A 13738-nucleotide genomic window follows, 5' to 3' on the forward strand; every position below is an offset into this window, starting at 1 on the left:
ATTTATTTGTGTTTTTGTCGTTGATAATTACATTTCTGTTTGGCTTTTAGGCTTTGAAGTTGCACATGGCAGAAATGACACATAACCTAAATATACAAAGAAATTATGGACTCATTTGACAACGTTCTACTTAAAAAATTATATCGATAGTGGAAATAGCCGATCTACAAGCTCACAGCACTATTTTTAACTTAAAAAAAATATATGAAACATTTTCGACATTTACGATTATGACGATTATGAAAAATTATCACGATCATGTAAAATAATTGCGATTAGACGATTATGTAATAATTGTGACAGCCCTACTTGGAGGTGTGCTATATTTCGATATTTCCACCAAAAGGCCCTTTTAGCGATGTCAGACCCTGCCTCTCTAACATTCTCTGCACGTCCCTGCGTCCAGGATGCCTCTGAAGACGTCCTCCTACCTGAAGACGGCCAGCCTGCGTTGGTCCCGGAAGACCAAGAGCAGAGAGCTGCTGTCGGCCCACACCATCAGCCTGCCTCTGGGGGACTTCAGACACCTGTCCCACATCGGCCTGGACGCCAAGGGACACCACAGCTTCGGGGACCTGTCCGCCTTCCAGGTAGTGACACGATAACTACTTTACTTTTCACCTAGTAGGACAGCAGAGAGGGAGACAGTGTAGGAGAGACAGACAGTAGGATAGCTGAGAGAGAGACAGTGTAGGAGAGACAGACAGTAGGACAGCTGAGAGGGAGACAGTGTAGGAGAGACAGACAGTAGGACAGCTGAGAGGGAGACAGTGTAGGAGAGACAGACAGTAGGACAGCTGAGAGGGAGACAGTGTAGGAGAGACAGACAGTAGGACAGCTGGGAGGGAGACAGTGTAAGAGAGACAGACAGTAGGACAGCTGAGAGACAGACAGTGTAGGAGAGACAGCCATAGGACAGCTGAGAGGGAGACAGTGTAGGAGAGACAGACAGTAGGACAGCAGAGAGAGAGAGAGAGAGAGAGAGATTGTAGGAGAGACAGACAGTAGGAGTAGGAGAGACAGACAGTAGGACAGCAGAGATAGAGACAGTGTAGGAGTAGGAGAGACAGACAGTAGGACAGCAGAGAGGGAGACATTGCAGGAGAGACAGACAGTAGGACAGCAGAGAGACAGACAGTGTAGGAGAGACAGACAGTAGGACAGCAGAGAGAGACAGTGTAGGAGAGACAGACAGTAGGACAGCAGAGAGGGAGACAGTGTAGGAGAGACAGACAGTAGGACAGCTGAGAGAGACAGTGTAGGAGAGACAGACAGTAGGACAGCTGAGAGACAGACAGTGTAGGAGAGACAGACAGTAGGACAGCTGAGAGGGAGACAGTGTAGGAGAGACAGACAGACAGACAGACAGTAGGACAGCAGAGAGGGAGGGTCTTCTAAATCCTAATGGTTTTCTACAAAAAAAGGGGGGAAAAAAGAAAATAAAACAGAAACCTATGTTTTTATATCAGTGCTGCTCAAACATTGGCCAGCAAGGCTAGTCCACAAGGCACATGCTGGTATAAAAGGACTGCATAATTACTTGCGCCAGCAGAGCCTGCAAGTACTGCATTCGGCTGCGTAGGTAGGTATAGGTAGGTAGGTAGGTAGGTAGATAAGGTACGTAGATAGTTAGGTACATAGGTAGTTAGACATGTGTGTTCAAGCCCCTTCTGGCAACATCATCATTACCAGCTAATTAGGGGCCAGCATTTCTGGTGATGCCAGTAGTGCATGATGAAAGTGGTGAGCACACCTCATGGCACGCTCTGCTGGCGCACAAATATAGGCCATACATGGCCTACTTGTGCACAAGACGCAAGTTGGCACCTCGACAGTTACGTTCGTGCAGTTCTATTATTATAATTTTTTTGTCTATATAAATACCCCCCCCTCACCCCCCCCACAGAGTCATCAGGACCTCCTCCAGGAGGCCCCTCCTAAACCCCCCCGCCTCGTCTCCCCCGCCACCGAGGAGGTGCAGAGGAGGGCGACGACGGCTCCCCCTCCTGGACACAAGAAGTCCCACTCCCTGCCTCTGCTGGATCTGGATCTGGACGCCCAGCAGGAGAACATCATCCCTACTCTCCTCCTAGGAGAGAGGAGGAGGAGTCAGGAGGAGGCGGGAGGCGGAGACCCACAGCCTGCAGTGGTGGGGAAAGCACTCATATTTACTATTTAAAGGAGTAGTTCACCCCCAACATGACTTTTTTTCTATTGATTATTCATGCCACGGAGACTTGAGTTCAATAATATGTTTTTTGTATTCGTCACATTCCTTAGACAAAACATTGATTATATATAGTACATTTACCCCCACTGATTCCAGATGATCAATGGAGGTACATTTGTTTTAATCGATATATTGTCTTAGGAATGCGACAAAAAACGTAAAATATTATTGAACTCAAAGTATCAATTCTGCAATGTAAAAACACTGTTACAAGTAAATATCTAGAATTAAAAGTCGGCTTGAGTAAAGGTACAACATTATAATAAGTATCAAATGCACGAAAAACAGTCCAAAAGTGCAACGTTCTCTCTATGCAGAATGTCCTGTTTCACAAGTTTTCAAATATATAAAAATTTATACAAAATCATTTGAAAATACCAAATACCTACACTTCTTACTTAACTACTTAAACGGGAAGACCACCCATTTTCAATATTGAACTATGTCATTAATATACTGTACCTTAGAGGAGTTGTGTGGAAAAAAAAAAAAAAAAGTTCCCCCTCTTCTGTGTTGCCTAGAACTGGAGGATTGATTTGTTTTTTTTTATTGTAAAGTACAACGGTGTGATGTCATCACATTGTGATTTGCAATATAAACCCCAAAATCAATCCTCCAGTACTATAGGCAACACAGAAGAGGAGGAACCTTTTTTGTTTATGTCCACACAACTCCTCTAAGGTATATTAATGACATAGTTCAATATTGAACATGGGTGGTCTTCCCCTTTAAGTACAATACTTAAGTAAATGTACTTTACTTTCCACCGCCACCAACAGGAGGAGGAGGAAGGAGGACTGAGGATGAAGTCACAGGTTACCCATAATGCACCTCACCCGGACGAGGATCCTTACTGTGCACTGAGCTTTGACCTGGGACCGTCCATCCTGGACGATGTCCTCCAAGTGATGGACAGACATCAGTAAAGACTTTAAAAAGATGTACTGTACAGCCTAAACCAGGGGTCTTCAACGTTTTCAGGCCAAGGACCCCTTAGCTGAGACAGAGAGATGAAGCAGGGACCCCCTCTACATATTGTATAAATGTGTGATGCAGATTTTCATCGATTTCATACAGTAGATAGATTCATAGACTTGTTTGACAGCATTGTCACCAGTCTATGTAAGATTTGTGTTTTTTGGTAACTTGACCTTTCACTCTCTGCTTGGTCTGCTCTTTTTTTTACCTCTACACCAAACCTATTTGCCGTAAATAGCTGATCAACAAGCTCTCAATGCCTCACGCTTGCGAGGCGTTGAGAGCTTGTAGATCTGCTATTTTGGGCTAAAGTTCTCCTCAGAATAGGGATGCGAGGGTTCAAGAATAGGGATGCGAGGGTTCAAATTTGGCAGAATTTGAACCCTTCAGAGACCGGCAGAAAAAATTAGGGCGAGTGGCCGCGAGGGCGAACAGACTTGTTAACGTACCCACAGTCTTGGAGCTGGCAATATTCCTGGATTCTCTAGTCTACACCTTAGGTCTTCAACAGGGGGTCCGGGACCCCTAGGTGTTCCTCAGAGATATACTGTACAAGGGGGCCACCAATAGATAGAAAACACCTTCATGTTTCAATAGATATGGTTCAAATCCTTTGGTTTGTCCAGTGAGATTGAGAGTGTTTTTGTTACAGTATGTTGGTTTTAAAGGTATGGTAAGTGCTATTTGTTTATTACAATATTTTTACAATATTCTTTGTTAAAAGGTTAAAGCTCTGTTGTGATAGTAATAATTGCTATAGACTAGAGTGTTTGTTCGGTAACAGGGGTGAGGGGGAGCACATCTACTGTATAATGCACGTGTAGTTGTGTACGTGCATTGGGCATTTCTTTTCCCCTTAAGGGTCTGTTAGGGGGCGGGTTTCCATTCCGAAACATCTCCATTACGAAACCAGGTTAGCGTTCACCAGCGTCGGCAGGTTAGCATTTCACCAGGTTAGCATTACTGAGGTTAGGGTTAGGTTTATGTGGTCAGAATAGCAATGTTTCGAAATGCTAATGTGTAACCAGTCTGTTAAGTTAATACTGAGGATATTAGTAGTCTGTGAATCACTGCTATGAAACTACCTGTAAGTATTGCCTAACCAAGTTCAGATTAAATTTACACCACACCTTGAATCACACGGACACATGCACGCACATGTAAACACACACTTCGGCATGTGGCAATAATGAAAACTTGTTTGTTCAGATAGCTGCTGAAGAAATCAAAGTGAAGAGTCTCTTAAAATACTTACAGGAAGGATTAGGTCTTTTGAAAAAAATCTAATAGAGGAGCAAGAACCTTTAACTCGGTTTAGCACTGTTTATAGTTAAAGGAGCACTACCCATTTTCAACATTATGTTAATATGATTGGTATTCACTAATGTTCATTATAAGTTGCCACCATTTACATGTTTGTTTACTCAATCTGTGTCACATTGGTGGGCTGTGGACAGTTCAGAAACCATCGATGGGGTTTCCAAGCAAATAGACACTACAGCCTTGTGTGTGTCCAACCAAATTGTGACGATATCACATTGTTTAGTATTGTTGAATGTTATAACTCTCAGTTCTTTTGAATCAAAACTGCTTGCTGCTGCCTTTCATTGAGGTTGTTGATTATTTTCTTGTGCTGCACTGTAACTTTATTCTCTTTTATATGGTAATAGATTTATTTGAGCTTATCCTTATTTTATATTGCTTTAATAACAGGTTTTACTTAAAAATGCCCTTTTATAATGTGTTTGTCTTAAAGCTCTTACTGTTTTGTGAAAAATACTTTGAATTGCCTCAATGTTAATCTCTCAAGACAGATTTAGAGCCCTGCAAGTTCAAAGGCCGATAGGTTCCCAGATTGCCTCATTGTTGACATGTGCAGTAGCCTGCAAATAAACTTGTCTTGATAAAGAGACCATTCTGTTTTTCTTAAGAACAAGACATAAAAGCAAAATGGTTTAGTCATTAACTATTTTTTAGTTTAAGTTAAATATGTACCGTTTCAACTCTTCAGTTTTCTACTCTTTTCCTGAAATGTCCTGCAAATGCATTTTTCCCACAGGTTTCTTTCTGTTGTGCTAAATGTCATTTAAGTTTCTACACACTACACTTACCTATTACAGTTCCTACTCATGACAACACTGCCCCCCTGTGGACGTGACTAGCCTTTTTCAGGTGGTTTCATAATGTTCTTTTGTTAGGCCTACATCTATACATACATTTTAGAACTGCAGCCAGCAGTATTTGGTAGGTAGATAGGTAGACAGGACCAAATGCAGCACTCCAATTGGCTATAACGTCCTCCCAGCCCATGGATCTGTAACCCTACACCGGCCTGCAAGCAGGCAAGCATCCTCCCAGCCCATGGATCTGTAACCCTACACCGGCCTGCAAGCAGGCAAGCAGCTGTTGTCACGGTTACGCTCCACCCAGCCCACAGCCCACGGCCAGCCAAATGCAGCACTCCAATTGGCTAGGACTGATCACGTGGCACATACCGGAAGTGCGTCCGGCGGTCAAATATGTCCGACCGGAAACGTGCGCTGCGGCACAATAGTTCCGCCCCATTTTTTTTTTTTTTTTTTTTTTTTTATTTTTTTTTTACTTTTTTTTTTTTTTTACTTTTTTTTTTTTTTTTTTTTTTTACTTTTCAATTTTTTTTAAAACTTTTTTTTTTTTTTTCTTTTTTTTACTAGATGTGAGCGGGCCGAAGGCCCGCGAACCTCTAGTTCGTTACATTTATTAAGCAAGGGATAATAATCAGCAGGTAGTTCCGATGAAGCAGCGTGATTGGTTGAAATAGCTATCTACCCAAGAAGAGCAATACAAAAAGTAAACCAAAGGACAAGATTCTTGGGCAGCAGAATCTCCAGACCAGTGAGTCAATGAGGTTTTTAATATTTTAGCTGGATAATAAGACAAAATGTGAGTTGTGAGTTCAAGCCCTGTGGAAGATCTTACTTTAAAGACTGATTTCTAACAAAATAACTTCAAAACCAGTTCAGAAAGCATTGGGAGATGACTTTGCCGTGCTGGCACAGCGGACTAGTAATGAGGTCTGTGAAGTAGAATACCTTTAATAGGTTTGTTCAAATCTGGCCGTGGTCGAGGTGGGGTCTGCTTGAGGCGTGTGGGCAATGCATGCAAGATCATACATATATTCACATAAGTAATTACTTAAAGATGATAAGTCATTTATAAAGATGTCTTACTTTGCTTCAGTCATCAAATCTGTACACCATTTGGCATTTTAAGGCTGAAATTGTACCTACACTAGTAAAGCAAGCCTGATAAAAGTATCAAACATGTAAAACATGGAAATATTATATTTCTGTTAAGAAGTTTTGGGGGAACCCCAGACCCCCGTTGTGGAGTTCTGTGCACCCCCACCGACCCAAAAAAGTGAGTCCCAAAATCAAGGTGAAAAACCTGGAAAAAGGTTAGTCCCATCAAGGCGAAACACCCGGAGAAAAGTGAGTCCCAAAATCCCCCAAAAAGTGGGTCCCAAAATCAAGGCGAAACACCTGAAAACAATTGAGTCCCATCAAGTCGAAACACCTGAAAAAAGGTGAGTCCCATCAAGACAAAACACCCGGAGAAAAGTGAGTCCCATCAAGGCGAAACACCCAGAGAAAAAGTGAGTCCCATCAAGGCGAAACACCCAGAGAAAAGTGAGTCCCATCAAGGCAAAACACCCAGAGAAAAGTGAGTCCCATCAAGGCGAAACACCCGGAGAAAAGTGAGTCCCATCAAGGTGAAACACCCGGAGAAAAGTGAGTCCAAAAATCCTCAAAAAAGTGAGTCCCAAAATCAAGGCGAAACACCTGAAAAAAAGGGAGTCCCATCAAGGCGAAACACCTGGAAAAAGATGTGTCCCATCAAGACGAAACACCCAGAGAAAAGTGAGTCCCATCAAGGCGAAACACCCAGAGAAAAAAGTGAGAATTGAACAAAAGCACTAGAAACAATTTATAGTGGTAATGGTCTAGTGGTCTAACAATCCTAGTTCAGAGGTTTCATGTTTAAATCCCAGTCCTCCTACAGTTCATTGCTGGATTATTTTTTACCTTTTCAAGGCTAAAATTCTGAACTAAATAAATTTCACCATTTAGTAGTTCTTCCAGTAAAAGCATGACTGGACATAGGCCTACCGTAGTTCTTTCAGACAACCCTACACCTTTACTTCTCAGGGAACGATGGTCCTCCGTGTACCTTGGGTATGGGACTTGAACCTGTCTGAAACCTGTCTGTAGCAGGGACAACCGATCAAGCACACCATACCATTGAGCCAAGGCACCTTTGGGCCCTCAACAGGTATCTCCTGGTGCTGTTGAGTTGTTCTCTTCTATTTTAGCCTTGAAAAGGTCAAAGCAATGCAGGATCAAACTGTGAGCGCACTGGGATTCAAACAAGGGACCACTGCATTGAGAGACCGCTTTAAACCACTACCCCATCTCTCCCAGTAAATATTTGTTGGTGCTTTTGACTATTTATTTTGTATGTTAACCATGAAAAGTAACAGAGCAGTGATCTGTACAAGAATGTTTTGAAGACTGAACTGAGAGTCTGATCTTTAAAAAGCACTAGACCAGTGCTTTTGAGTGCTTTGTACTAATTATTTAGCATTTTAACCTTGAAAGAAATGTTAAAGTATGGTGTTGAGAATTGAAGATGGAACCTCTGCACTGAGTCAAATATTTAGACCACTACACTACATTACACAGACCATCTCTCACTACACATATTGTCAGGTGCTTTTGGGTAATTATTTAGTATTTTAGCCTTGAAAAGGTCCAAGTAACACAGCACCGTAGGAGGACTGGGATTTGAACCAGGAACTTGGACTCCTGAGTTTCTCCTGGATTTGGTATCAAACTCCCCAAATTCTCCAGAAAACAGGATATTACATCTACTATGTTCAAATGTTTATGGGGAAGGACCTCCAGACCCACCCACTTAGGGGGTGTGGGAAGTGCATGCAATCATATAGAGATATTCTCTTAAAGATGGGGGGACACGCAACGAAGTTTAACATTATGATACAGTAGGTCACGTGGTCTTTCTCCAAACAGTCTGAAACACTTAATTGTGCGCATGTGACTTGTAGATGAGCAGTTTGAAGCTGGTGAATTGGCCATGTACAGTATACTGTATAGGGAAAATGACTTAAAAAAGTAAAAGAAGTCTAGTGTATTTATACAGATGGCATGATATAGCATTATGGATAGAGAGTTTAGAGACACATCACAGACTAGACACATCACAGACTTCCATGCTGGATAGAGTGGTGTTTACTTTCTAGCCTAGAATCAAACTGTGAAACTTGTGTTTTTCAGGCGGACCTTCTACCCCTGAGCTATCGCAAGCCCACCATCCATCATCCTTTTAGTCTTAATCTGTGACTGTACCTTTGCGCTGTTAATGACTAATACACTGGTTTGGGTCTTGGCCTGGAGATCTTTAACCCAATTCTTCCCTGGATATGATATGATATGATATGATATGATATGATATGATATGATATGATATGATATGATCCCATGTAGAGACAGAGACATGTAACAGTAGGCCTATATAGGATGTGATGGATCATAGTAGATATGATATGATCACAGGTCCAGACAGAGCTCTGCAGTGTTGCTCTGCTGTTACGCTGTGGTACAACAACTCACATCCATCGCATGCGTGCATTAGTCAGGATTGTTGGACCCAAGTGCAGAAACGACCAGACAGAATAATGTAAATTAAAATGTAATTAATAATAATTAAATAGGAAACAATACTAAGTAGATACTGATAAGGAAAATACATACTCCCAGATGACATTAACTAATAAACCTGGTATGGAGCAAACTCAAACACAGAGGGGACTGCTCATAAGTCAGAAATCTCATTAGTCCTACATCTCATTAGTCCGAATTTAGTTAGGGTTAGGTTTAGGCATAGTTTTACTGAGGTTATGGTTTGGGTTAGGTTTAGGCATAGTTTTACTGAGGTGCGCACACACACACCCACACACACACCCACACACACACGCATGCACGCACGCCCACACGCACGCCACACACACACAGAGCACATGCACACACACGCACACAAACGCACACACTATTCCAGACACAATGTGAGAGGGCATTTACAGTAAGCGGGCGTGGCAGAAGGTGACTCTAGTGCTGCGTCATGTGCACGGGCCCTGAGTTTTACTTTTACTTCAGCAAAACAAATACAAGACAATGACGTAGCTCCCCTTTTCATGCAAATCCCATGGAATGTGTCTCTGTAAATTACAGTAGGTCTGAGAGCAACTAACACCATGCAACATTGTAAAAGAAATGTTCTAACAATATAGGCCTAATTAAGTGAAGAATAGCCTAATAACTACTGATAGTTACTGTTACTGTGATAAGTGCAGGTTTTATTCCAGTGCATATAATACGTCATATTTAGTTTAGGCCTACTGCTCAACGTTCTTCACAGTTTGATCACATGATGTATGAATAACGTTAATGTACTGTAAACCATTTTTGTATTTCTATACAAAGATACAGTATTCTTCTATCAATGAATATTGGGTCTGAGGACTACCAGGGGTCCAAATGGACCCCTACAGGTCTGTAACGCTGAGAGTGTACACATGGAGCCAAATGGGCCCTTACTGGTCTGTAACACTGAGAGTGTAAAAATGAAGCCAAATGGGCCCTACAGGGACTCTGAGAGTGTACAAATGGAACCAAATGGAACCTTCTGTTGTTCTGACTGAGTTTAGTTCACAATGAGGATTTAGCAGCGTAGATTGGGGTCCCAGAAAAAAATATAAATGGCGTCAAATGAGGGTCCATGGTCTGCTGCACTATAAACTGGGGTTAATTGAAAATAAAATAAATCACAAATATTGATCATTGTTCATTGGTTTTATTTTGCCTGCATTGTCTCTGTTGATATTTAGTACATGACTTGTGACAAACAGCAGAGGAAAGTCCCTTCACACTCACTCACACACACACACTCACACACACACACACACACACACACACACACACACACACACACACACACACACACACACACACACACACACACACACACACGGAGGTGCACATGCACACACTATTCCAGACACTATGTGAGAGGGCATTTACAGTAAGCGGGTGTGGCAGAAGGTGACACTAGTGCTAATCATTTCAGAAATGCCCGGCATACAGAACTGGAATACGCAAACAGTCATTATTTATTTTTGTGAAAATGGCCGATATAGTACACTCTCAGAGGTTCAGGCCGCGACCTCCCAAATAATCATATTTGTTAGCACTTTACAATAAAGTGCCCTAATAAAGACTTATTAACAGTTAATAAGATACTTATAATAAACACATTATAAACTGTATAATATGAATCTTATAAACAATGAATAAACTACTTATAAGATACTTATTAACCTTAATATATACTTAATACATCTTAATAAAAGATTAATAAGAACGTTGTAAAAACGTAATAAAACATTTTATACGATGCTTAATTAAACACAATATCAAGTCAATATTAAGTCATCTATAAACCTTATTATATCTTTATACATGTTAATAAATTAATAATAAGAAAGTCAAAAAACCTTAATTAACACTTAATAAACTATATGAAAAGGTACCTTATTAACGGTTAATTAACAACTTATAAGTAACCAATAAACTTTATTATATTTTAATACAGGTTAATAAACAGTTTTATTTACTTCAACAAATCATTAACAGTTCTACTGCCAGATTTATTATTTATTTATTGGGGCTGGTGCCAGCAAAAAGCAGCTTACCTTTGCGATGTTATAGAAAAAGATCTATTCATTATTTTAAAAAGATTATTTTTATTGGACCTATTATATGTGTACTTTAGCCTAGCTGGCGGCAGTGGGCAGCCTTATGAAAAGAATAGATGTGAATTGGGCCGCTCCGCTTGCCATCGTTCAGAGCATAAAAATGCATAATCTAGATCAGGTCCACAGAGAACAGCCAGGAAGTGAATTGGACATCATTGATGTTTACGCGTGGTGGATATTTAAAAGCAGCATTACGGGAGATGTTTTTACTGTACACACCCACGCGACCCCTCATCAGCTTACAGTCATCAGACAAGGTAAAAGAACGAGCGTTCGTATTGGCAACGAGCTGGATTGAACATTGGGGTGAACGGGACAGGAACGTCCGAAGCGGTAAAACAGTTAATAAGACATGTTCCCACTTTACAACAGGTACCCACAAAATGCCTAATTAACGTGTTAATGGATGCCTAATTAAGATGGTTTATTAACCTGTATTAAAATATAATAAGGTTTATTGGTTACTTATAAGTTGTTAATTAACTGTTAATAAGGTACCTTTTCATTTAAGTGTTAATTAAGGTTTTTTACTTTCTTATTATTCATTTATTAACATTTATAAACATATAACCAGTAAGACTCCCTAATCGGGAGATAAGCGACCGTTGGTCGCTTATCTCCACAAATAGGGCAAAAATGTATTTTTCCAAAATCTTCCTGATCCATGTTGATGACATGAGTGTAGACATACTGTGTAGTGATTTTTGTGATTTTAGGGCAAAATCTGTAGGAGCAGTGTCCAAAAATGTGTTTGAAAAAATCGGCCTGAAGGTGGCGCTATATGGGACAGATTCATGTTGATGGGATGAGTGTAGACATACTGTGTAGCAATTTGCGTGATTTTAGGGCAAACATTTTAGGAGCAGTGGCCAAAAATGTGTTTTAAAGATCGGCCTGAAGGTGGCGCAATATGGGACAGATCCAAGTTGATGAAATGAGTGTAGACATACTGTGTACCGATTTGCGTGATCTTAGGGCAAAAATTGGAGGAGCAGTGTCCAAAAATTAGTTCTGCAAGAATCGGCCTCATGGTGGCGCTAGAAGAGGGCCATGTGAGAAATGAGGTGTGAGGTCTCCGCGTTGCCTTGGCGGACGAATAGGTACCGGCCCCGGCTCTCCCGGACGCTCCTAGCCCGAGTTACGGCATTTTATGTGAGCTGCAGTGGAGGGGGTCCTCCACTGGGGGCGTTACCACTTTTGCATCCGTTCTGGAGCACCAGGAGTGGGTGGTCCCCGGGAATTCCCCGTGAGCAGCCCCGTTGGGGTGGTCATTTGGTCATTTTTGCACATTTGGTCATTTTTTTACACCTGGGGATCCTCGGGGGTCCTTGGAGGTTGTAGTTTGGCAGGTAAGGAGTGTGTGTGCAAAATTTGGCATGGATGGGGGCAACGGTTGTGGAGATATGAGCATGGCAAAAGTGTGACGTGTGACGTGACTGACGGAGGGACGGACAGCCGGTGGAGGTTTTGGTAGTAAATGCGACCTATGGTCGCAAAAACAAGTTTTTACATGGTCACCCTGTGATCGGACACGTTTTTGCACTTATTGTGTTTCATCCTCTGTGATTACTTTAATCACTTGGGCCCCTAGCATCCCTAATGGGCAAACATTTGGTGAAAATCTACAGTTTACAGTTTACAGTTTAGGCATTTAGCAGACGCTTTTAATCCAAAGCGACTTATAATAAGCAGGTAATACATCTATATAATAAGCAGGTAATACATCTATACCAGTAAGACTCCCTAATCGGGAGATAAGCGACCGTCAGGTCACATGTATACACAAAGAGGGCTGTAAGTGGCATTGATTCCTGGGTGTAGGGGGACGTGTAGACATAGTGTGTACCGATTTGTGTGATTTTAGGGCAAAATCTGTAGGAGCAGTGTCCAAAAATGTGTTTTGCAAGAATCGGCCTCATGGTGGCGCTAGAAGAGGGCCATGTGAGAAATGAGGGGTGGGGTCTCCGCGTTGCCTTGGCGGACGAATAGGTACCGGCCCCGGCTCTCCCGGACGCTCCTAGCCCGAGTTACGGCATTTTATGTGAGCTGCAGTGGAGGGGGTCCTCCAGTGGGGGCGCCACCACTTTTGCATCCGTTCTGGAGCACCAGGAGTCGGTGGTCCCCGGGAATTCCCCGTGAGCAGCCCCGTTGGGGTGGTCATTTTTGCACATTTGGTCATTTTTTACATCTGGGGGTCCCCCAGGGACCTGGGGGTCCCTGGAGCTCCGGGGGTCCTTGGAGGTTGACTGACTGACTTACTTACAGTTTGTGCAGGTTTTGATAGTAAGTGCGACCTGACGGTCGCAATAATACGCAAGCTAACATGTCAGTAAACAACAATATAACAATGCATAGGAATATCAATCTAGTAGACCACACAAATAATCAGTAAAAAAGAAAAAAGAAAAAAAAATGCTATCTAGCTTCATGTATGGTCATTGAGGGAAGGGGAGTGTTACAGTAGTTTAGGTCTGACGAGTCTTCAGTCCACAGCGGAAGCTAGGGAGTGAGTCTGTAGTTCTAAGTGGGTCACAAATAATAAGACAGTGAACATGAAACATGTGTTCCCTCTGAACCTTTGATTTGAGGAGTGCTTTAAAAATCCCTAATACTGGATCAGCTCTGCATGAACGGAATGATCTTTTGTGATGTAACGTCGG

General features: G+C 42.0%; 1 protein-coding gene across 1 annotated transcript in view; it reads left to right on the top strand.

Moving 5' to 3' along the window:
• cep170bb (centrosomal protein 170Bb) overlaps nt 1-13738 on the top strand; it is a gene marked incomplete at its 3' end in the record, with an annotated part of 82910 nt that overhangs the window by 51505 nt on the left and 17667 nt on the right. Inside the window, exons 31-33 of the mRNA XM_080744750.1 lie at nt 407-590; nt 1907-2149; nt 3010-3135. Coding sequence (XP_080600876.1) covers nt 407-590; nt 1907-2149; nt 3010-3135 — 553 coding nt within the window. The remainder of the gene's footprint in view (nt 1-406; nt 591-1906; nt 2150-3009; nt 3136-13738) is intronic.

This window comes from Nannobrachium achirus (assembly GCF_963921795.1).
Source record: "Nannobrachium achirus genome assembly, chromosome: 16".
NCBI lineage: Eukaryota > Metazoa > Chordata > Actinopteri > Myctophiformes > Myctophidae > Nannobrachium > Nannobrachium achirus.